General features: G+C 41.6%; 1 protein-coding gene and 1 long non-coding RNA gene across 4 annotated transcripts in view; one reads left to right on the top strand and one right to left on the bottom strand.

Annotated features, from left to right (window-relative positions):
* Window positions 1–25,287, bottom strand: part of Cbfa2t2 (CBFA2/RUNX1 partner transcriptional co-repressor 2) — a 99,583-nt gene that overhangs the window by 12,415 nt on the left and 61,881 nt on the right. For all 3 annotated transcript variants that reach the window (XM_059261683.1, XM_059261685.1, XM_059261686.1), the window contains 6 exons: window positions 21,659–21,900; window positions 17,447–17,536; window positions 12,741–12,922; window positions 11,415–11,668; window positions 7,238–7,323; window positions 4,564–4,759 (listed from right to left, as the gene is read on the bottom strand). In XM_059261683.1, coding sequence (XP_059117666.1) covers window positions 4,564–4,759; window positions 7,238–7,323; window positions 11,415–11,668; window positions 12,741–12,922; window positions 17,447–17,536; window positions 21,659–21,900 — 1,050 coding nt within the window. The remainder of the gene's footprint in view (window positions 1–4,563; window positions 4,760–7,237; window positions 7,324–11,414; window positions 11,669–12,740; window positions 12,923–17,446; window positions 17,537–21,658; window positions 21,901–25,287) is intronic.
* Window positions 2,080–4,976, top strand: LOC131909827 (uncharacterized). The gene is made up of 2 exons (XR_009378934.1): window positions 2,080–4,786; window positions 4,865–4,976. It is a non-coding gene; the product is annotated as an uncharacterized LOC131909827 (long non-coding RNA).

Genomic DNA, 25,287 nt, shown 5'->3' with positions numbered 1-25,287 from the left:
GTGAGACCTGTCTCAAAATCAAAACAAACAAAAATAGCACTTAAAAAAAAAATCACTTGGTCTACATAACAAGTTCTAGGCCAACCAGTGCTATACAACGCGGCCCTGTCACATGCATAAAAATCGTGATAAGAGAGATGGCTCAATGAATAACTGCCTGCCATGAAAGCTTGATGAACCAAGTTAGGTCACTGGAGCCCAAATAAAGGAGGAGAGAATCAACTCTCAAAAATTGTCCTTAGGGCCAGGCAGTGGTGGCGCAAGCCTTTAATCCCAGCACTCGGAAGGCAGAGGCAGGCGGATCTCTGTGAGTTCAAGGCCAGCCTGGGCTACAGAGTGAGTTCCAGGAAAGGTACAAAGCTACACAGAGAAACCCTGTCTCGAAGAAAAAAAAAATTGTCCTTTGACCTCCACAGGCTATGGCACATGCACACCCCCCCTCCCACCACACACACCAGGCAGGCATATAAGCATGAACACATTATGATTTTTAAAATAATGAAAAACAAAATTTAAAAAAAGAAAAGTTTTTGAGACAAGGTCTATGTAACTTTGAGTGTCCTAGAACTCTCTACATAGACTAGGCTGTCCTCTGCTGCCTCCAGAGTGCTGGGATTAAAGTTGTACACCATGTCAGCAAAAGACTTTCTTGAAGCAAACAATGCCCAATACACTCCAATGCAACAGTTTAGTCCACATTATGAATTCTGCTTTTCTTCTAAAACTGACACACACTGAAAGAAAAATAAACCCTATTTATCTAGAAACACATTATTTAGTATGTTTATATACTGTATGAGTATATATGCCCAATTCTTTCATTTAGGAGAGGTACTGCCACACATAACCTAGCCTGCCATTTTTATTTTTCTTTAAAAGACTTATGTTTAGCTTGGTAGTGGTGACACACACCTTTAATCCTAGTGCTCAGGAGGCAGAGGCAAGTGGATCTCTGCTGAGTTCTAGGACAGCCAAGGCCATATAGAGAAACCTTGTTTACAAAAAACAAAACAAACAAAGATTTATATTAGATTTTCATTATGTATCTGTTGTGGAATATTCTATTCCTTTACACCATGTGAAGATGTATCACTGTGATTGGTTTAATAAAGCTAATTGGTCAATAGTTAGGCAGGAGGGATAGCAGGGACTTCTGGACAGAGTGCACTGGGAAGAAGAAAGGTGGCGTCACCAGCCTGGCAGAGAGGGTGCAAGACATGCAGTGGGACAGGTAAAAGCCACAAATCATGTGGCAACACGCAGATGAACAGAAACGGGTTAATTTAAGTTATAAGAGCTAGTGGGACAAGCCTAAGCTATAGCCAAGTTTTTATAATTAACAATAAGTCTTCATGTCATTACTGGGGAGCCAATGGTTCCAACCAGAAATTCCAACTACATGTCTATGAGTGTTGAGTCTGTATGAGTGCAGGTGCCTGCTTAAGTGAAATTCCCTGAGGCTGAAGTTACAAGTAGTTGTGAGCCATCTGAAGTCCTGCCCTCTAGAAAGTCATTTAGTGTTCTTAACTGCTGAGCTATCTCTCTAGCCCCTACCCTACCATTTTTTCCCTTCTCTCCCTCCCCTTCCTTTCAGACAGAGTTTTATGAAGTTCATAATAGCACTTAACTTCGGCAACTCTTGTCTCTACTTACCAAATGTTATAATTACAGGTGTGCACTAAGACCACACCTATTTTTTTGTGGTGCTAGGGACTAAACCCAGGACTTAGTACATGTTAAGTAAACATTGTCAACTAAGCTGTATCCCAGACAAGTGATACAACTGCAATCAGACAAATTTGCAATGTTCTCAGAATCTTAATAGGAGACACTGGAATCCATGCAGCACTAAATGTACAGTAACTAGGATTTATCAAATTATCTTCATTTTGAAAGGGAGGTGTTAGTCATGACTCTGACAGGTCATAAAAATAATAACAACTGTCCCAGGCACATCAGACAATATGGTCATCCCCTGCTAGATGCCCAAGTTAGGGTGGTTTGTACAGAGCAGTGACAGTTCACAGCAGTGTTTTAGTGAGTGCTTTTAGCCTGCACTCTGCCACCCCAGCTGCACACATGCACTCAAGGAAGGAATGTATGTGATTGCGGATGTCGATCCTCAGTCAAGGATCTCTAAGTTGCTTTAGGAAATATTTGTTAAGGGCTCATATTTGTAAGGGGGACCTGAGAATTGGCCTCACTTGTTTTTTCAAAGGTATGTGCGCAAGTGTAAGTTGTTTGTTTCCTGATACACCAGTATCCCATATAAAATGGTGCCAATTGATAGCTGGCTCAGGAGCCATGCCTGTCAATGAAGAGAAAAAGTGTCGGCCCTTAGCTATTTAGGATAGGACACACATTATTAATGCTGGCATCTCCTCAAAATTTTCTTCCAGTCCTTTTGAGACTAACAGCTGTCTTCTATGAAAAATGCTAGCACTGTCATAAGAAAAAATTCATTCTCTTTGATGAACATTTGGGAACTTTAAGTGGGTGGGTGGAGAAAGAGTGTGATCACAGATGGCCTGTCATTCAGCTGTGCCTTTGGATAGGGCACCTTTTCAGCTTCGGGGAGAAAGTGATGGAACATTCTGGGGGATAACTCTAGCTTCCTGGATGTATCCTTGGGAGAAGAGCTACTCATCTCTGCTGCATCAAGATGAACAACCCAGCTTTGCCTAAGCTAATCTTTTGAAGGCAGCCACCAGGAAGGGCAGGGTAATTGAGGAAAGAAAGCACAGCAGGGTGAATACCATCAAGAAGGAATATGGTGAGTGCAACCATCAAAGGACCTAGCTAGTTATAATAGTGACATACCAAACTGGGACTCTTTTTGTCCTCTCTTACTGATCTCTTGTACCGCTGGGCTGAACCCAGGTCACTGCTCAAGCTAGGCAAGTACTCATCATTAAGCTACACCCTAGTCACCAAAGTTAAGATGTCACCATTGTTTCTGGTTAATAACTCCTTCTCCACTGGAGGCCATACAAGCCTGAGTTTCTCCTACTCTTGCTCTTGTCTTACCTCCTACCAACCTTTCTATATAGGGACCAGCCATCACAAAATCATAGGATTTGCTGGGGCTGGTTGTTCATGCTGTAATCTCAGTAGAGGCAGAGCTGAAGCAAGTTTGGGATCAGTTGAACTGTGATCCTAACTAGTCTTAATCAATAAAAACCCGGAGTCACATATCGAGGGTGAAAGCTGAAAGATCAGAAAAAGCAGAGGAACAGCCCCTAGAAACTTCTTACCTCTATGGGGGTGACCCTATCTCTACCCACTTTATATTCTTATCTCCACCTCCCTAGTGCTGGGATCAAAGGTATGAGCCACCACCGCCCAGCTCTACTTCTCTTTTAGACTGGTTCAATCTCATGTAGCCCAAGGTGGCCTTGAACTCCTGATCTTCCTGCTTTCTCCTCCCAAGTGCTGGAATTAAAGGTACAAACCACCACTGCCTGGCCTCTATGGTCTAGCTCCACACTCTGATCTCCAGGCAAGCTTTATTTGTCAAAACACAAAGCATCAGATAACAGTCAGCCTAGGCTATAGAGTGAGAATACATCTCAAAAACCAAACCCAGGAAATAAACAACAAAACCAAACCCAACAATAACAAAACTGTTTGATTGTATCCTTGTTTGATAATATTATCCTGATGGGTCTTGCTTTATCACCTAGAGAGGGAATACTGCAGAATAGCAAAAAACACTGATGAACACAGGCCCTCCCTGATTTCCCCATCCAGTCTACTGTAATTCAACTGCAATGATACAGCCATAAGGCACAGGACTCAGAAGGCAGTTTCCAAGTATGGCAGGTCCAGAGAAGTCCTGTGTTCCTTCCTCTGGACCTTTTATTTTGCATCTTTTCATGTGTCCCCTTTGTAAACAGATAAACTTGCTTCCCTGAGTCTGTGAGCAGATGAGCAAATCAGTCAAAGCTAAAGAAGGAAATATGGAAAGCATGGTTGATAGTCAGCAGGTCAGAACATGAGTAAAGAACCTGGGGCTTGCAACTTGCATCTAAAGTGGAGGGCAGGAGTCAGGAGAATGGTTCGATAGGTAAAGGCCTTTGCAGCAGAGGCTAACCACCAGAGTTTAATCCCTGGAAACCACATGGTATATAAAGAATATTGAATATTGTAACTTGTCCTCTGACATCCTCCAATGCACCAATTTTTAAAAAAAGTAATAAAGAGGATAGGAAGATAGCTCAGCGGGTTAAGAGTGCTTGCTACCAAGCATGGAGAACTAAGCTCACTTCCTAGAACTAATATGGTGGAAGGAAATAACCAACACCCTCCACACACGAGACACACACACACACACACACACACACACACACACACACACACACAACTAAAAAATGTAGTTAGGCATGGTGGTGCACACCTTTAATCCCAGCACTTGGGAAATTGAGGCAAGAGGACTGAGGCCAGCCTAAGCTACATAGTAAATTTTTAAAAATCAAATCAAACACTGCTACAGAACAAACAAGAATAATAAACTCAGATTTGATGTTTTAAGTGGAGTGAAAGGCTACCTCTCTATATCCTTACCATTGCTGAGCGAATCTGTGCTCCCGGGGCTGTGCTGTCTGGAGACCAGCTCAGTCCCAGTTTTCCTCATCTCTGTGTTTTCATTAAATCGCCTTTTCCAATAGTTGAGTTCTTCACGATCAGATTCCTGACAGCGCCTCAGAACCGCCATGGAGCGCCTTGTTTTCTCTACCATTTCCATAATGCAGTTCAGGGCCTGAGCCAGAGAGAAAGTGAGGCACAGGTAAGAAATTTAAATAAGGAAGAATGAAGATCAAGGATGGACAAACATCACAGGACTCACAGATTTTTTTTTTTTCAGGGCTGAGGACCGAACCCAGGGCTTTTTAGCGCTCTACCACTGAGCTAAATCCCCAACCCCATGGACTCACAGATTTTACAATCTTAGGAATAAAGTTTACGTCTCAAAATCATACTTTTTAAAAAAATTTACCAACACTTTATTTGTTTGTTTGTTTATTATGTATATAGTATTCTGTCTGCCTGCATGTACGCCTGCAGGCCAGAAGAGGGCACCAGATCTCATTACAGATGGTTGTGAGCCACCATGTGGTTGCTGGGAATTGAACTCAGGACCTCTGGAAGAGCAGCCAGTGCTCTTAACTGCTGAGCCATCTCTCCAGCCCTCAAAGTCATTTTTATACCTTGTTTTTCCTTACTTTATTTATTTATGTGTATGAGTGTTCTGTCTGCCTACGTGTTGTCCTCAGAGATCACAGGAGAGAATAGGATCTCCGATTGTTACTGATGGTTGTGGCTGCCATGTGGATGCTGAGAAGCAGATCTGGGTCCTCTGCAAGAGCAGCAAGGGCTCTTAACCACTGAGTCATCTCTATAACCCCTCTTACACCTTGTTATTTTATATAAACAGCTATTTTTTCCTATCCATGGAGGTACTGGTTCTAAAATCCTCCGGGAACACTAAAAAAGTCACGAGTACTACAATTCCCTTATATAAAATGTATGGAATTTGCATATAACCTGTGCACATCTACCCACATACTTATGTCACTTCTAGATTAAAGTACCTAATGATAAAAAAAAAAAAAAAAAAAAGACCTTTATACAGGCTAGCAAGATGGCTCAGGAGATAAGGAGTACTTGCTGCCCTCTGGAATTCACAGGGTAGAAGGAGAGAATTGACTCCCGAAGGTAATTTTCTGCCACATTCTCATTGTGTGAGAATACCAACCACCTCAACATACATACACAAAATAAGTATTTTTTACAAAAGAAAAGCTTACAGCTCAGTGAGTAAAGAAACTTTTCACCAAGCCTGAGTACCTAGTATCATAAGATGTTTTATAATAATACAATCTGGGGCTGTCTCTGTGACAGATGCATGCATGTATGCATGCATGAATGCATGCACAAATGCACTACCCCCTAGGTAAGGGACCAGGGTCATTGATGATGGTGAGGATAGTAACAATGATATTCACATCTGAGGTAAGCCACAATGTGCTATTTTAAAGTAGGCAGTACCTGTTTTTAGAGAGAAGGGATGCTCTCCTCTGATGGGAAAGAGAACCTGAGTCTGTATCAGCAAACTAATTCCAATTTGGATTTGTCTAACTTTTCATGCGCCATACTCTACGTATTATTACAAATAATGCCAGTCTTTCTTTCTTTTCTTTTTTTTTTTTTTTGGAGACAGGGTTTCTCCTTGAACTCACAGAGATCTGCCTGGCTCTGCCTCCCAAGTGCTGTGATTAAGGGGTGTGCCACTGCCGCCCCTTTTTTTCTTTCTTTTTTTTTTTTAAGGAGAAAGATTACATAATTTTAGTGTGTGAGTGTGTTTGTGTGCACATTCCATGGCCCATGAGTAAAGTCCGAGGACAACTGTGAGAGTCGGTTCTTCTCCTCTATCCTGTGGGTCTTGGGAATCAAACTCAGTTTCTCAAGCTCAGCAGCAAGTGCCTTTGCCCACAGTCCTTCCACTGAACCTTATTTTTAAGGAGAGAAAAAATCAAGGCTAAATTTAGATGTAGGTAGCTTACTCAGCTCACAAAGGCACTAAGTAGCAAAGCTGGAACCTTTGCTTTAACCATCTATTACGTGACTACTTGGTTTACGAACTGGAGATCAAAATCAGCCTGTCACCAAGATTTAAAAGTGACTGCAACAAGTGGTCAATAAGCCAACTTCTGTTAAAAAGTAAGGTGCACTTCAGGGGGGCGGTGGTGGCGCACGCCTTTAATCCCAGCACTCGGGGGCAGAGCCAGGCGGATCTCTGTGAGTTTGAGGCCAGCTCCTAGTCTACAGAGTGAGTTCCAGAACAGGCACCAAAACTACACAGAGAAACCCTGTCTTGGGGAGGGAAAAAAAAAAATTAAGGTCCACTTCAAGCACACATGGACTACTAGTAGCATTAAGAATTAAATGAGCTGGATGCAGTGGTGCATGCCTGAATAGGAAAGTGAAAAACTAAAGTGGGTGGGCAAAATGATTAAGAATGTAAATGACAATTGCTGCCAAGCCAGAAGACAAAATAGTTCCTCTGATCTCCACATTCAAGTTATGGCACGTACACAAACGTGCATGCATGCAAGCATTCATGTGCACACAAATATACACCAAACCCACAAATGGACAAATAACAAAAAGCAAAACAAACTCTAAAGATTTATAAGTAATAAGGACTTAGGGAAATTAAACATGCTGAGATTCTTACATGGTCAAGATGTTTCCATTCATCAGCCCATTCCCTTTCTGTCAAACGGTGGTCTACCAACTCATCTTGATAGCCTCCATTCAGACCTATTAGAAACAAGGGATTACATTTAAAGACTATAAGCAACTGAATTCTAATGAGTGTACACACAGTTGTGTTAACTTAGAGCACACTACTAACGGAGTAAGTTAACATATCTGGTGTGAGACCCACAAGATGACACAACTATTAATGTTAAGCAATAAAGAGTTAGTATTCAGATCAAATAACTCCAGGGACTAAAGTATAGCTCAGTGACAGAATGCTTAACTACCATACACTAGGCCCTGAGTTCCACTGGCAGCACTTTTGGGGCACGACTCCTAAACTCTGAACAACTCAATTGTAAAGACAAGAAAAACAATCACAGCAGGTTCTATCAGAAAGGAAGTACATATTCATAAACATCTTCTAAGTTGTCAGGGGCTATGTCCCTTTCCTTTGTTCACATTAGCATTTCATAGCCAACATTCTGGAAAATAAAATGTCAGAAATACTCTGTTGAGTTGGGCGTCTATGGTGGGTGGCTTGAGTAAGAATGGCCCCACAGGCTCCCATAATTGAATGCTTAGTCACCAGAGTGGCACTGTTTGAAAGGATTAGGAGGTATGTCGCTGGAGGTGGGCTTTTTTTTTTAAAAAAAAAAAAGATTTATTTATTTATTATATACATAGTGTTTTTTACTCCATGCCACAAGAGGGCATCAGATCTCATTATAGACAGGTGTGAGCCACCATGTGGTTGCTGGGAACTGAACTCAGGACCTCTGGAAGAGCAGCCCTCTGAGCCATCTCTCCAGCCCTGGGGGGTGGGATTTGAGGTTTTAAAGGCTCATGCCAGGCCCAGTGGCTCTCTCTTCCTGCTGCCTTCAGATCCAGATATAGCTCTCAGCTCCTTCTCCAGCACCATGTTTGCCTATGTGCCGCCATGTTCTGCCATGCTGATAATGGACTAAACCTCTGAAACTGTAAGCCAGCCCCAATTAAATGCTTTCTTTTATAAGAGTTGCTATGGTAATGGTCTCATATATTGCACTGACTATAGATCCTAAAATTACAGATCTAAGGTAGGCTATAGTGTCCATAGATTTCATTCTAGGAGAGTAAAGGGGAGTGGACGTATTGATTCAGTTAGGGGGAGGGGCATGTGGTGGTTTGATGAATGCAGACCAGTATAAGAGTACAGGTCTAAGGAAACAAAGGAATCTTTGATGAATCTGGTGGATTCATCACAGTAGGTGATCAACACTTCCAGATGTAAATATACATTTTCTAAAATTATAAGAAATACAAGTAAATCGAACAAAATACAGTTATACCTAGTGTCTTAGTGTTTTTATTGCTGTGAAGGGACACCCTGACCACAGCAACTACTATAAAGAAAACATTTACCTGGGGGCTGGCTTACAGTTTCAGAAGTTCAGTGCATTATCATCATGGTGGGGAGCACGGCGGCATGCAAGTAGACTGGGTGTTGGCTACATCTTGATATGCAGGCCACAGGAAGTCAACTGACAGTCATGCTGAGGGAATCTTGAGCAAGAGACATCAATGCCCAGCCCCACAGTGACACACACTTTCTCCAACAAGGCCACACCTCCTAACAGTGCCATCCCTTTGGGGGTCATTTTCTTTCAAACCACCACATCTAGCTTTCACCATTCTTCCCTTTTAAATGGGCAGAAACTGTGTATGAATGTGGTGACATTTTGTTCCCCAATATATTGTAAACACTAATAAACTTATCTGGGGTCAGAGAACAGAATAGCCACTAGATATAGAGGCCAGAAAATGGTGGCACACCCGCCTTTAATCCTAGCATTCTGAAGGCAGAGATCTGTCTGAATCTCTGTGAGTTCAAAGCCACACCGAAAACAACCAGGTACGGTGACACATGCTTTTAATCCCAGGAAGTGATGTCAGGAAGCAGAAAGGTATATAAGGCGTGAGGACCAGGAACTAGAGCCTGGTTAAGCTTTTAGGATTCTAACAGCAGTTCAGCTGAGATCCATTCAGGTGAGGCTTCCAGTATGAGGAAATGAGATCAGCTGAAAAGTTGTTGAGGTAAGGTTAGCTGTGGCCTGTTCTGTCTCTCTGATCTTCCAGCATTCACCCCAATAACTGGCCCCAGGTTTGTTTTTATTAATAAGACCTTTTTTTTTTTTGTTTTGTTTTGTTTTGTTTTTCGAGACAGGGTTTCTTTGTGTAGCTTTGCGCCTCTCCTGGAACTCACTTGGTAGCCCAGGCTGGCCTCGAACTCACAGAGATCCGCCTGGCTCTGCCTCCCAAGTGCTGGGATTAAAGGCATGCGCCACCACCGCCCGGCCAATAAGACCTTTTAAGATTCATGTTACATATGAAGAGAAAAAAATCAATAGCAAGCCTAGTTCTTAAAAAGAATTTAATATTATTGTTTATGTCTGTGTGTGCTCATGATGATGATTAGGATGACACTTGGGAGGTCAGAGAACAACTTTCTGGAGTTAACTGTCTCCAGGAATCAAACTCCAGTCCCCAGGCTTACATGGCACGTACCTTTATTCACTAAGCCATCTTGCTGATCCCCAGCCTAGTTTTTAACAAACAAAAAGGCATGGGAGAGTAAGAACTGGACACCAAGGATGGTGTGTCTCAGCACTTGCTGCCGACATGGCCAACCTCAACGTCAGGTGGTTCAGGACTGAATCTGGTCAAGGCCACTTACTAGCTATGTTACAGTGGGTACAGTTGCTCTGACCTTCTGGAAAGACAGAATCAAACGATGCAGTGGTAGCTGAGACTCAGGAAATGCATGGAGACAATGCTCTCACGGCCGTCACCCTCAGTGAGAACTGCAGGAAGCATGAGACCCTAGTGAGGGTATGCCTAGGTCAGAGTGGGAAAGTCAATGTGTTCTCCACAAGGTACCCCAGCAAATGGAGTGCAAAAGAAACCCTACAAGATGGCAGCCTTTTGTTTTGTTTTTCTGCCTGATAGATGCTGAGGAATTAAAATCCAAAGATTCATCTACAAAAGAGAATGTGACAAAAAGCTATTTTCAAAACTTATCTCAAATTAGGACTCTGTGGTGTTTTTTGTTTTTAAAGACAGGGTTCCTCTGTGTAGTTTGTGCCTGTCCTGGATCTCGATGGGTTTTTTTTGGAATCTTTATTCCTAATTTAATAGTTACATAGGCCTATGCTTCAGGCATTTCAAACCTAACAAAAAAGCTGACAATAACGTTATCTTCATTCATTTCAGAAGTTATTACTCTTAGGCTCAAGAGCCCAAGCAATATCTATGGTGATATTTTATTTGTGCTGAAATGTGATTTTATTTGTATGTTAATAAATAAAGTTGCCTGGGGATCAGAGCTAAGAGCAAGCCATTTAGCAGAAGTCCAGAGGTGCCCTTAATCCGATCACATGGCAGGCAGAGTCTCTGTGTGTTCAAGGACACAGCCAAGCGGTTATCTGAACCTTTAATCTCAGTACGAACCATAGAGACCTGGAGGTCTGTATAGACAGGCAGTGACAAGGAAATCATGTGGCTGGGTTTAAAGCCAATGAGAAGGTAGAACAGAAAGGCAATAAAAAGACAGGACACAGGAAGAAGGTCTCTCTCTCAGGGGAAGGACAGCAGCGAGTGGGAAGCTAAAGGCTTCGCTACTGCTCTGACCTCTTGGGCTTTTAACTCTGCATTTTCTGTGTTTCTTATTTAATAAGACTGTTTAGAATTGCATCTACAAATATCCATCAGGTTACACACGTGGCACCAAAGCCCCTCTAACTGGCCTAACCCTAACCCTAACCCTAACCCTAACCTCATGGTAAATCATGAGAGCCTCAAACTTGGGGTGATTCTTCTGACTGCTAAGATTACAGATGTGTGTCACCATGCCCAGCCCTTTATTTTTTGTCTATAGCACAGGCTAGCCTTAAACTCCTTATGTAGCTGAGGATGACCCTGAGCTGATCACCCTACCTCAGCCTCTATAGTATTAGAATTATAGGCACGTGCCACTAAATCTAGCTGCATAACATCATCTTATTAACAGAAAAAAGGCAATGATGATATTATTTGGCTTTATCACTGAATAGCAAAGCAATCCACAGATTTCCTCCAGATTAAAGCAATGTTGTGCAGCTAAGATCACTTACTAAGATTGTGGTGTCTCTCACGAACTTCTCGGTGTTCTAGCATCTTGTTGGGTTCCCGATAAAGGTGAGAAGTTGCAATGTCTTCTAAAGTATAGTGCTGAAGAGGTGGTGGGGTAGGATGGAACTGGCCCCCAGGATTCATGAGGGGCACAGTGAGGGCAGGACTGTGCCGGGGAGCAGGGCTGATAGTACATACTCTCTTGGCAGGTGGTTCAGGAGGAACTGTATCTCTTTCAAAATTATTCTCTTCCCTCCTGTAGAAGAATCAGAAGTGCTTATTAGGAGCCTGTCAAGAAGAGCTCATGTTAACATCCCTACCAAGTCTCAGGACAGCTGCTTCTTTCCAGCAACTCACCTCACAGAAAGCCCAACCTTCAGATACTATGCACTTTCCAAAGCAGGAATGGTTATTTGGTGCTGCAGCCCATGTGCTAAGCACATGCTTCATACTGCTACACTCCCAGCCCAGCAGTCCATATCTCAGTATGTTTTCCAGACTGTCTTCAGCCAAACTCCAGAGATCGACTTCAGGGCCTCTGCAGTAGCTGTGACTTCTGGTGTGTGTGCCCGTACCCAGCTCAGGAACGGTTTAACAAGAGGCATGAACTGAACTGTCTTCAGGGGCCAGACACAACGTGTAAATGTTTGTTTATTCCAGTGTGAAGAGAAGAGGTCCAGTAAGCAGAACCATCTAATTATGACACAGGACAGGAGAAACTGACAAGGTTTGACAAAGTTTAGGAATGCTGAAGGTCAAATTTGACATTATAGAGGTGAGCAGCTGGGAAGAAAACTGCCTCTGTGACTTGGCAGAGTCTTAGTCACTCAGCTTCAACTGTAGCAAGCTTTCTATTGTTCACAATACTGCTTCCTCAACAACTCCTGCACTACTGTGGCATGATCATATCATTCACAATCACAACCTGAGACCTGTCATGAGCTGAGTCTTCATTCAACTTGTGGAGCTGGCTATATCTTGAGGTAGAGGACGACAGTAAAGGACAGACTAACACTGGCTGTAGTGCTGCTGCTTACCAGATGTGAAGGCCCCATACATCTGGTAAAAGACATCTTTTTTGCTGGTGGCTGAATGAGAAAGAGCGAGGGACTAGGTGTTCCATTTCTGGAGCAGTGACCCTGTCTAAATTCTAGGCAAAGCTCCTCAACAGGAATGTGCAGTGAGGCACCCAGAGAGGTGTTGCAACAAAGGAAAACTAATCTTGGAAAGTCTAAGACATTATCTGTCTACAAATCAACAACCAACCCTCATTCTTTTAAAGCAAAGAGCAACTCCAGGAAAACAGAACAGATCTCTTCTCTGCTCACCTTTCTGGACTGGGCCTCTTCCCATTTCCATGAACCTCCATAAGCAGTTCAGAAGAGTCAGCAGGAGATGCGATACTGGTGTTGAGCAGAAGGTGCTCGTGCTGAGCCAAGTACTGGGATGGGGTCTGCTTGGCAGCCCTGGCACAGTGCAGCAGTTCTCGCTGCAGCAGGGGCAGGTTGGCCTTGAAAAGAAAGAGGCAGTTTTCCCATCTGTGGAGCCCTACCTACAGAGATTAGCATCTCAATGAGATCTCACAGACCAAAGGCCCTCTTTGCTCTCTCCTTCTAACACTAACTAGTAAAAGGACATCATCAAAGCAGTAAAGGGGCATTTTTATTTGAGTCATAGTTGGTTTGTTTCTTCCCCCAGGAAGAGGTCAATCCTCTTAAAGGGACTGTATCTTAGTTACTTCTGTGGCCTGATACAGAGCACAATAAAGGTTTGTCGAACACAGAATTTAAAAACATACATTTTTCTTTTAAGATGTCTTTTATTTTGAATTGTGTGTTTGTGTTTGGGTATGTGAGGGCAGATGCTGGAGCTGGACGTACAAGGGGTTGTGAGTCACAGCACTATTGGCGCTGAGCATCAGGCCCAGGCCCTCTACAAGAGCAACAAGCCCTCTACCACAGGGCTGTCTCTCCATCCTGACATATACATTTCCAGCAAGGGTTTTTCAGTCTGGGAAGTAGGACCAAGGCCAAATGCAGACACGGCAAACACTCTACTGCTAAACTGCATCTCCAGCACCCAGAATACATATTTTCTTGAAGACTAGCCAGTTAGAGAATTACTATTGCCTAAAAAGGAGAATTACAGGCCCTGTTTTCTCTCTTCTGAATCACAACCCTACTCTGATGGTGGCACTCAACCTTCTCTTAGGGGAGAAGAGTCTACAGTCTGGAGAGATTTTGGAATCCTAGAAACCAGGATTCCTCCAGAAATGCAGTTCTAAAGAGGAGTGCTGGGAGTAACGTCATCTGGCAAAGGAAAAGGATGTTCTGCTATTTTTCCTTCTCACACTGAGAAAACTTTTGGTAGATAAAAAACAAAACAAATTGGGCTGAAGAGATGGCTCAGTGGTTAAGAGCACTGACTGATCTTCTAAAGACCCAGGTTCAATCCCCAGCACCAACATAGCAGCTCACAACTGTCTGTAACTCCAAGATCTGACACGCAGGCGAAACACCAATGTACATAAAATAAAAATAAATAAATTGTAACAAACAAACCCACAAAAATTCTCTATACTTTTAAACTTCAAAATTCAAATTCTTTTTCTATAATCAAAAAGGGTTTTCCCCTAAATTTAAACAATTCAGGGAGAGCCTATAACAAATACCTTTACCTCAAGGGACAAATGAGCAAATGAAAAGTTTTAATACATGCAAGCAGTCACCCCCTCACTGAGGGTTAATTTAGCAGGCACCATAATTAGTGGCTGTTTAAAGCAGAAATAAATTGACGAAACCTCAAATGCTAGCCAAAAAGCTGCCGTAACAACCTACCTCATGCTGTTTTCCAAATAACATAGTTAAGACTAGAGAATCTGACAATATGAAACACTTCTGAAGTCTGCTCTAGAATCTCAATCTTATAACTGTAAAAACTTAATTAAAAACGAACACATGTCAGATCTTTACATTTGTGACATGTGTCCTTTGGTGAATACAGGAAAAACATAGCTAATTATGTTCTCTTAACACAAATCTCATAAATTGTTTTCTGATTCAGGAGTCTCGGTGAATAACTGTCTATAGATTCACATATAAAGAAAAGACAAGATGGGCGGTAGTAGTGCATGTCTTTAATCCTAGTACTCGGGAGGCAGAGGCAGGCGGATCTCTGTGAGTTCGAGGCTAGCCTGGGCTACAGAATGAGTTCTAGGAAAGGCGCAAAGCTACACAGAGAAACCTCGTCTCAAAAAACCAAAAAAAGAAAAAAGAAGGTAACAGTGTGTTTTTTTTAGGGAGAAGGGGTAATATTTAATTTAATTGGATTTCAAGTGGGTATTCCTCAGCATTAAATCAACTGCAAATGTTCATCTGTATACAGGGTTCTTAGCGTTACAAAACCACATGTGCTAGATTTGTTCATATTAGTTGTTCAAACTAATCTTTCATTTCCTTTGAGCTATTACCTATGTAACTTTTTTTTTTTTTTTTTTTTTTTTTTGGTTTTTCGAGACAGGGTTTCTCTGTGTAGCTTTGCGTCACTCCTGGAACTCAGTCAGTAGCCCAGGCTGGCCTCGAACTCACAGAGATCCACCTGGCTCTGCCTCCCGAGTGCTGGGATTAAAGGCGTGCACCACCACCGCCTGGCTACCTATGTAACTTAAAAGTAGTTAATATAAGTAAAAATAACTGTTACATTTGACATGAATTGTTTCTGGGAGAGAGCCACCTTAGAACGAGTTTTGTGTTTATAGCAGCACCCAGCTCAATTCTTAAATGCATCAAATGACTTTAAGCTTCGAGGAGAGAAAGTTCCAAAACAAAACAAGCAGAGCTTCTTTACAATCAATGAAGCCCTCTAAACCATGAAGCTCTTGGGGCTGGAAAGATGCTCACACTTAAAAAGCACTGCTCTTGATCAAGTTAAATTCCCAGCACCCATTATCAGGAGGCTCAACACCAGCAGTAAAACCACCTCCAAAGGATCTAACACCCTCCTCTGGCCGCAACAGGCACCCAACAATCGCATGTAGTTATACACACACTCGTATACATGGTTAAAAATAAAATTATTCCAAGTTGTAACACTCATTAAAATTTGAGAAACTGATCCAGATTAATACTATACAATGTGGAACCATGATTAAATATAGACCCAGGACCATGCTCCCCACATTAAACAAAAAACATGGTTCTTCACCAGAGAAGCAGAGCCATAGTGGAGCACACCTTTGATCCCAACACTCCGGAGGCAGAGGCGTGTGGATCTCTGAGTTAGAGGCCAGCCTAGACTACAGAGCGAGATCCAAGACAGCCAGGGCTACACAGAAGAAATCCTGTCCCCAAAACATTGACAAAACAAAAAAGTCTTTTAGATGTATCTCTCCATTTCTGAGATGGCAAAAGCATCATTAATGGTGGCAAGTACTTCACACAAAAGCTCTAGTCTTTTAGGGGCATCAAGAGCAGGAACTAGCTATTGCTATAGGATTTGTGTTCTGGGCAGACAAGAATTCTGAATTTGTGTGTTTTGGTGCCACGCCACATTTTTTCCTTATGCTCCTTATTAGGGACTACTTGTCCCTCTAGCCCTTTTCAGATACTACATATATTAGCAGAGTAGAAAAAGAGCAAAGGTACAAAGACTAACTAGACCACTGGGATGCACCAGGAAGATATTTCCTCCCCATAGCTACCTCAGTTGTATGAGAGAAGGCCAGTAGGAAGGAGGAAAAGAAACAGCCCTCAAATAGCATCCGTGGCAGAAACTGGTGAGCCAAATAACAAACTCTTTTCTCCGAGTATTCTAGCCTAGATTTTCTATCCTTTGCTGTAACTGGGTGATACCATGTGACTAAGTCCTGAACAATGAAGAGATAGAGACACAGGGAGTCATAGACAGACAGACAGAGGTGCTAATCTCAGACCTGACTCCTTCAAAACCCTTTATATGCAAGCATTCTCTCTAGCTCGCTCTCTCTATCTCACCCCTCAGTCATCAGCCGACTGAATTTGTGTTCAATCATCTAGTAAGCCACAGGTTGAAGATTTTAGAATTTTCCTCAGTCTCTAGTCTTGAATGATGTTGGGGAGAAAGGCCCTCACTCCCAACCCCCTTTACTAGACTGTTTTGTATGACTAAGGAATATATCAATTTATTAAAGCACACACACACATAAAGGCTTAATTTTGCTGCGAAGAGCATTAGTGGGACACTGCTAAAACATACTTAAGGTCTGTACATCAGACATCCAGTGTTGTCTGAATGCTAATGGGCTCTGGACACCATTCCTTGAGAAAGCCCTTGTTTGGCATGCTTGGAGCCCAAAGTTGGGTCCCTAGTATTAAGAAAAAAGAAAATTCTTGATTTGGAAATTTAGATGTATCACATCTACAGCTCTCTTTAATTTCAGAAGAAAAATAGGAAACGATTATAAAATGATACTGTCCGGAAAACTGGTTTTGAGACTGTATCCTTTTACAGCTTATCTGTGAGCATGAAATTACTTCAAAATGAAAACACTTTTAAAAAAGTAAGCATGGTAATTTAGAACTGCATGCCCAAAAGGTGTGTTCCAGGAAACAATAACTCTAGAGGACATGAATTAGACTGTATTATCTGGGGTTTGAGGAGACACAGCCACTGCCTTCTCACACCCTCCTGAAACAACTGCACATGCCTCTCTTTGTAGAGTCTCCTCGCAGATAACACACACTTTTCATCTTCAGACCACACCCAAAAGATCTAGTGGTATTTCCTCCACTTCCACAAACTTTCACATTTTAGTCCTTTCTTCTCTCCTTATTCCTTTACTTGCTCCTGTATGCTACCTATAGTGTTTGTGAACAGAATTCATTCAAAACACTGCAGTTCTCATCATGTAAGAGGCTCATTTACATACTGTTTACTACAAGTCCCAGATAAAACAAAGATATGAAACTGCAGCAAGCTGCTCTGAGAGCATGGAGCAGGGATCAGCAGATCTTGAGGAAATGCTGATGATAAGTTATAATGAATGCCTCTGAATTACCTTGAGAAACGGAATCACAAATGGACGAAGAGGAAAGTTTGTAGCCTCTTGGAGCTTGCAATGGAATTCTTCAATTGTCACTGTTGAGTTCTGAAAAGACAAATAATGTTCAACATACACAACTGGGCACAGCAGCAAGAAGAAGTAGATTAAATGTATGGAAATACCAAAGGAATGATCTAAAGTTTTGCTATAGATGGATAAAGCGATAGTACAGATTAGTAGCAGACAATAAACGAGTCAGGCCAGAAGCACAGACTCAAGGCCGCACATTTGGACAAAATAGAGCAGACTAGATCTTAGAGGAATGAGCTGTCGTACCAGACTGCCTTCGGTCAACCGTTAATTCACAAAAAGCCTAACTATTTCCTTTTTGTTTAATTTAGCTGTCTTTCCCGTCTCTAGAGAATACAGTCCAGCAGGGAAGCACACTACAAAGTTTCTTGTATTGTAACAGTACTATGACTAAGTGGGTGAAGGTGCTTACTGCCAGACCAAAGTTCTATCTGGTTGTCTTCTGGCTTCCATGCATTTACAGCAGCACAAGTGTACACTCACACTAGATAAACATCATTTTTTTAATCTATCTGTTTTGATTTTTGAGACAGGGCCTCATTATGTACTCTTGGATGGCTTGAACTCAAGAGATCCTCCTGACTGCCTCCAGAGTGTAAGAATTAAAGGCAGGCACTACTACATCTAGCACTACACGTAGTAATTCTTTTTAAAGGCTCAGAAATGGTTATTTTTGGGAGACAGAAAATTCAAAGGGTAGGATGTTAGGAGATTTAGTCTCAAGGGAACATGTACAATGGACTTAGAAAATAAAGTGCAGGAACAGAGATAGTCCCCCATACTTTGTTTGGTGGGAACAGGATCTCTCTATGGCACTGAGGCTGGCCTGGAACAGCTTACTGAGTGCTAGAATTATAGACATACAAAATTATGTATAGCTTTACAATTTTTTGAGATAAATTATAGTCTAACAAAGTTGCAAAAACAGACTAGAGGGGATGGAGAGATGGCTAAGCAGTTAGACACAAGGTTCGATTCCCAGTGCCTACATGATGGCTCACAACCAGCTGTAACTCCAGTCTTAAGGGGATCTAATGCCCTCCTCTAGCCTCTGAAGTTACCAGACATGTATGTGGTACATAGGCCTACAAGGAGGCAAAGCACTTACTTACATAAAATTATAATTTTAATTAGAACTTTGTAACTTTTTTAAGCTACAAAAAAAAAAAAAACTTAGAAAGGTTACACACAATGGGCCATTTCTCTATTCTTCACTGTTAACATCTCATGAAACTCACACTGATACAGTGTAAACCAAAAAGGATTTATTTTTGTTTAATGTGTATGAGTTTTGACTGCATGTATGCACATGTAACATGTGAGTGTTTGGTGCCTGTGGAGGCCAGAAGATGGTGTCATAACCCTGGAACACATCCATACCCATGCATACACTAAATAAATAAAACTAAAAATAAATAAAACTATATAGAAAAAAAGGGGGGAAAAGCCAGGCCTTCATGAAAGAGCAGACTATTAGCTAATTTGAGAATGTGGATGGCAAAACTTGTACAATGATATAAAACTTTCCCTAATTGAAAAGGTAGAAGCAATAACCTAGTGTTCCTCATACAGGACAAATGGATAAGCAAAATGTTGTATACACAGATAACAGAATATGCCTTAACCTTTAGAAAAACATTTTCAGCCTGCCATGGTGCCATGGCACTTGGGAGGCAGAGGGAGGTGATCTCTGTGAGTTCTAGGCCAGCCTGGTCTACAAAGTTCCAGGACTGCCAGGACTGTTACATAGAGAAACCTTGACTCTAAAAACAAAACAAAACAGAACAAAACAAAAATCACATTTATTACATCACTGTAGAACCATGAAAAGGTTTGGGGTGTAGCTCTGTTGGTATAGTGTTTGTCTGGTGTATATGAAGACCTGAATATGATCCCTAGTACTTCCTCAACTGAGCATGGTAGTACATGATTATAATTCCAGCACTGGAAAGGGGGAGGCCGAAAAGTAAGCAGTTGAAAGTCATCCTCAGCTACACAGTGAGTTAGCTGGGGCTACATGAAACATAATCTAGAAAAACCAAACAGATGAAAATAGTTCTCCAGATGAATGATGGTGGTGGCAGTGGTGACAGAGATGCCACAACCATGGCAATGCACTGCACTAGAAACCTAAAGGGGATAAAACAGGCTCTCATACCACTAAGCGCCACAGACAGCACCAGAGCAAGTGAGGGCTGGGAAGGCTCTGGGCTGAGGAACACCAACCCAACACAAGCAAAGGAGATCCTGAGGATGCAACACACTCTTCTGGTTCTTTGAGAACTACATAACTGTGGTGCACAGACATACATGTGAAACACCCACACATATAAAATAAAAATAAATAAATCTTGGAGCTGAAGAGATGGCTCAATGTTATGAGTACGGCTGCTCTTCCAGGAGGCCCGAATTCAATTCCCAGCACCCACATGGCAGCTTATAATGGTCTGTAACTCCTGTTCCAGGGAACCCAACACACATGCTTTCTCACATCCTCTGACACTGCACACACACGGTGTGCATACATATATACAAGCAAAACACTCATACACATACAACAAAAATAAACTTTAATAAAAAGGTTAGTCTCAGTTTAATAATGCTAATTATTCTATCATAGTTTAAATTCTGACTAATAAGTTGGTTTTTGCTAAATAAATAAACGCACAGAATAAAACCTCACACTTTCTCTAAGTGATAGAAATGGCTCGCTGTTACTGTTTCTGGTTATGCTAAAACATGGGATTCTATAGAAGAGGAGCTAGGCATATGTGGTCCACAAGACCCAGCCACAATCAGAGTCTTTACAGGATTCTTTGGGCAGAAGCACTGCATACATTTTCTTTGCTTTGGGGATAGTGTGTTCTGTGTAATCATGAAATAGGGAGAGCATTAAGGAAGCTGGCACATGGATTCCTCCAGAGTCTGCCCATGTACATCTCCTTTACGATCTGCCTGTCTATTTTTATTATGTCTCTGGAATAAATGTTAGCTGTGAGCACCACCATATGTCAATCTGGAAAAGGAACCAATCTACAAACAGGGCAGTATTAGGGACCCCTGACCCACTGCCACAAATGCAAACAATTCAAATGTTTATCAAAAGAAAAAATGTATAAACTGTGCTATAATAAAACAGTACAACAAAATGATGGTAACTCATGCCTGAAATCTTCGCACTAAGGAGGTAGGGGCAGGAGAGCAAGAGTTCGAGGTCCTATACTACACAGAGTTCAAGACCAGTCGTCCTACATGAGACCCTGTTTGTTTTTGTTGGAGATAGCGTCTTATACAATGCCTTGCTGGACAGAAATTATGTAACTTAGGATAATTTTGAACTTCTGATCTTTATGCATAAATATCCAGAGTACTGGGATTGTACCCAGGACTGTGGACACTAGACAAGTAATCTACCAACTCTTTCCATGTACTGCCCTCCAGAACCCCAGGGGTTTTCCCTAAGTTATATTTTGAGAGGAAATACAACTTTAAGGACTAGTACAATAATTCAGCTTTTCATCATAAAGAGAAGTTAACATGTGGGAAAGAAAACAGAATGCTTTTATCAGGAGTGAATCTTAAGAGTATTTCATTTGGAAACACTGAGAACTGGCAGCACTTCCCTTATAAATTGAGAATATTCAATCTCACCCAGATGGCAACATAGAAAGTTAATCCTTTATAAGCAGGCTCACTCAGTATAGAAAGAAAAACTAAAGAAACTATGCACATGGAGCTGAACAACATAACTGCATAGGAACTATTTATTTAGCTCATTAAACTTCTAGTTTTACAAAATGTTGTTTTGAAAATTAAAATTGGTTTGCAAATAATGTACCAGCTACTGAATATGCTGACATACAAACAACCTTCTATTAACTTGGTTGGACTTCAGCAGGCCTGCTGAAAGCTGTTTAAGACAAATCCAAAGCTGCTTACTAGAATTAAATCCGCACCTTAGATAATAAGACATATTATAGATTCTTTGGCAAATAAATACTGCTATGAAATCGGTAATTCAACAGTTTTTAAAAATTTGCTGAACAGCTAAAGTAGTCCATACTAGCTACATGGTTTGGGAATGAGCAGGAATATCGTAACTTCTTAGGCAGCTGGTGAAGGTGAAGCCATACTTACCACCAATGCTAGAACCAGAGTCCGAACCTTCTCGCCAATCTCAGGTGAGATGTCATTGCCAAACTGTTGCAGAGTAGTGAGAAAGCGTTTCAACTTGCTGAGCTGTCGAGCACCACAAGTAGCTGGCAACTGTTGATTTGTTAGTGCAGATGATGTGGAAGAGGCAGGACCATTGCTGAATCTCTGTGGTGGTGATGGGGCACCATTCAGGGTAGGAGGGGAATGGTTGATGCCATTGCTTACTAAAAGAAAGCCAGAATAAGAAGACTCAGTTGAAGTACAGTAAGAGTCTTTGCTGACTTCTTCACCTTTATGGTCTCTTTCACTACTCATTTGAATTCTGTAAAGCATTTTAGTATTAAAAACACACATACACACACACACACACACACACACACACACACACACACACACACACACGAAAAAAAAAAAACTGGCTCCCATCATCAATGAGATTGCTGTGTACCAAGACAGACTCTCAAGAAAAAATGGCAACAGAATATTGTACAAGTGTTAACATCTAAGTATGATGATATGTACTTGTGTTGTAGTCATGGCTACTAGAGAGCTGCAATGGGGAAACTGTATATGCCAAGAAAAGGAGGCTAGCCTTAGTAACATAGCATCATTTCATTTAAAGCAAGCAAGCAAGCAAACAAGCAAACAAACAAACAAATAAACAGATGGAGTGGGAGATGGGAAGGCAGGGTAGAGAAGGGAACATGGGAAAGATAACATTAAAGTAACATTAAAGGCCTTTTAAAAAGGTCATATAAAAACTTAATATTGTAAAGCTGGGCGGTGGTGGTGCACGCCTTTAATCCCAGCACTTGGGAGGCAGAAGCAGGCGGATCTCTCTGTGTTCGAGGCCAGCCTGGTCTACAGAGTGAGTTCCAGGACAGGCTCCAAAGCTACACAGAGAAACCCTGTCTTGAAAAAAAAAAACAAAAACAACTTAATATTATAGAAGCTTCATTCATATATATGTATACACACACACACACACACACACACACACACACACACACGTATATAAACATACACACACGCACACATTTCAGATGGAGATGTTCTATGATGAAGGAACAAGACCCCAACTACATAGCTGATACTACCAAAGAAAATCCTGAATAACCTCTTTTTGAGCTATTGGAGTCCCAGAGACCATCCCAACCCCAAACATTAAAGGCTTTTGCCAATGCTATTTGTTGCCCTCCAGAACTTGTTTTTAAAACCCTACTGCTGGAGACACCAATCAGTCATCAAACATGGAGAAATCTAGCTGTACTTAACCAGAAGCTTCACCCTTACTGGCTAGTGTTCAGAGTATTAAAAAGGTGCTATGCATGCTACTGGAGGAGAAAATAGAAAATAAGTCACTCTTGAATCCAGCTATGAACTATGTGAGATACAATAAAGACCCGCTTGGCAAGACATGCTCACTGGCATAAATATTATAGGAGTAAACCACTTTTTGAATGGATTTAAGGCCTGCTCCACAAGACAGAACCTGTATCTGATAACTGTCAACGAGGCCAAGAACCTATGGCTAGATGAGACATAAGACCTAAGGGAAAACCTACTATTGTTATTTGTTAAATGTACATAGCAATAAAACTACTTCTAATGATTTATTTCTACATGCATAGATAAATGCATCACGAAACTCTCACCAGAGAAGCTTCTTCATGCAGCAGATGGTCGCTAACACAAAAACTCACAACTGGTCAACATGCATAGAAAAAGAGACTTCAGAATATTCAACTCTAAACAGGATGTCTATTATTATATTCCTCCCCTCTCCCCTTATGGCTTAGGGATCTATGAGAAAGACTATAAGATCCAGAGATGGTGGACATCTTCAAGGAAACAGTGTTTTCCACATACAATAAGGTAGGTGCACATATTAACTTATAGAGATTGACTGTGAATGCATGCACAAGTTCAAGCCAAACAAAATTTCAGCATAGAAGAGGAGATGGGGCCGAGCGGTGGTGGTGCACGCCTTTAATCTCAGCACTTGGGAGGCAGAGGCAGGCGGATCTCTATGAGTTCGAGGCCAGCCTGGTCAACAAAGTGAGTTCCAGGAAAGGCGCAAAGCTACACAGAAAAACCTTGTCTCAAAAAAAAAAAAAAAAAAAGAAGAGGAGGAAGAGGAGGAGGAGGAGGAGGAGGAGGAGGAGGAGGAGGAGGAGATGGGTACAAAGTTGTCATGTGTCTCCCCCCGCCCCTGCCCCATGAGAAGCTAATGGCATTTGATTCTTTTTGTTATTGTAGTTGTTGGTGGTTGTTTTTCGAGATAGAATTTCTCTGTGGAACAGCCTTAGCTGTCCTGGAACTCGATTTGTAGACCAGGCTAGCCTAGAACTCACAGGGATCTCGATCCTCTGCCTCCTGAGTGCTGGGATTAAAGGCATAAGCCAACAAGCCTGTCGACATTTGATTGATTCTTGCTGGGAAAACTGGAGTCAGTTTTCCTCAATGTAGTGATATGTAGTATATCCAAACCACACTCCAGGGCAGGTCCCACACCCAGAAGTAGTCAGCCAATACAAACTAGACTGGAAAAGGGAAGCGGAAGAGGAGGACAGGGTGAAAACAAGAGAGAAAGAGAGGGAGAGAGAGAAGATAAAGTTGAATATGTGGGGGGAAATCTGAGGTATTGGGGAGGGGGATGAATAAGATCAAATATATTGTATGAAATTCTTAAAGAATAAATAAAAACATTATTTACAAAGCAAACAAGCAGATACAACACACACAATCACTGTAGAGTACTGTGAATAGGAAAAAGGAGAATATTGGGTTCAAGGACACCTGGCTATTGTGAGCTCCTTTTGCAAAAAAAACAAAAAACAAAAAACCATAGACACAAAGGTACGTTTAACTTTAGACACCACAGTGCTTACAATAAGTTGGAGACCAACTGGAAACTCCTATTTTTACACTTTCCCCCTTAAGATCTATTTTGTATGTGTATGAATGTCTTGCCTGCATGTATGTTTGTGTACCACATGTGTGCCTGGTACCCAAGGAGGACAGAAGAGGGGTTGGCTCTCTTGGAATTGGAGTTACAGACAGTTGTTAGCTGCCATGTGGGTGCTGGGAAATAAACCCCTGTCCTCTGCAAGACGAAAAAGTGCTCTTAACCCCCAACCATCTCCCTCAGAGCCCTTTTTCTTTTTTTCTTTCTCTTTTGTTTTTCAGACAGGGTCTTGAACAGTAGATTTGAACTTGCTTGAACATGATTCTCCTGCACTGGCCTCCCGAATACCATTATTATAGGTGTGACCCACCACATGCAGCTTTGTGTTCATTTTACAGATCTCCTTTCGAGAATCTCAAAGAAGACAAGCAATCAATCACAAGTCAGCATATGAGAAATACCATTAGAGAAACAGAATTCTACTAATGTCAGAGATATTTTCAGGTTCTATCTTTATGATCTAAATTGGCATCAAATTTGTATCTCTTTGGCCATTCAAAATACTAATATACTTTAGAGTAGTTTTCCCCTTGTCTTGACATCGATGGAAAAATAATGCAGAATTCTTGGTCATTCAGAAAAATATCTTCTAAAATTAGAGTGCTTCTAGCTACTCTAGAGGTTGAAGCGGAAGAATCACTTG

Source organism: Peromyscus eremicus, chromosome 4 (assembly GCF_949786415.1).
Source record: "Peromyscus eremicus chromosome 4, PerEre_H2_v1, whole genome shotgun sequence".
Lineage (NCBI taxonomy): Eukaryota > Metazoa > Chordata > Mammalia > Rodentia > Cricetidae > Peromyscus > Peromyscus eremicus.
This window is presented reverse-complemented; position numbering and strand designations above follow the sequence as displayed.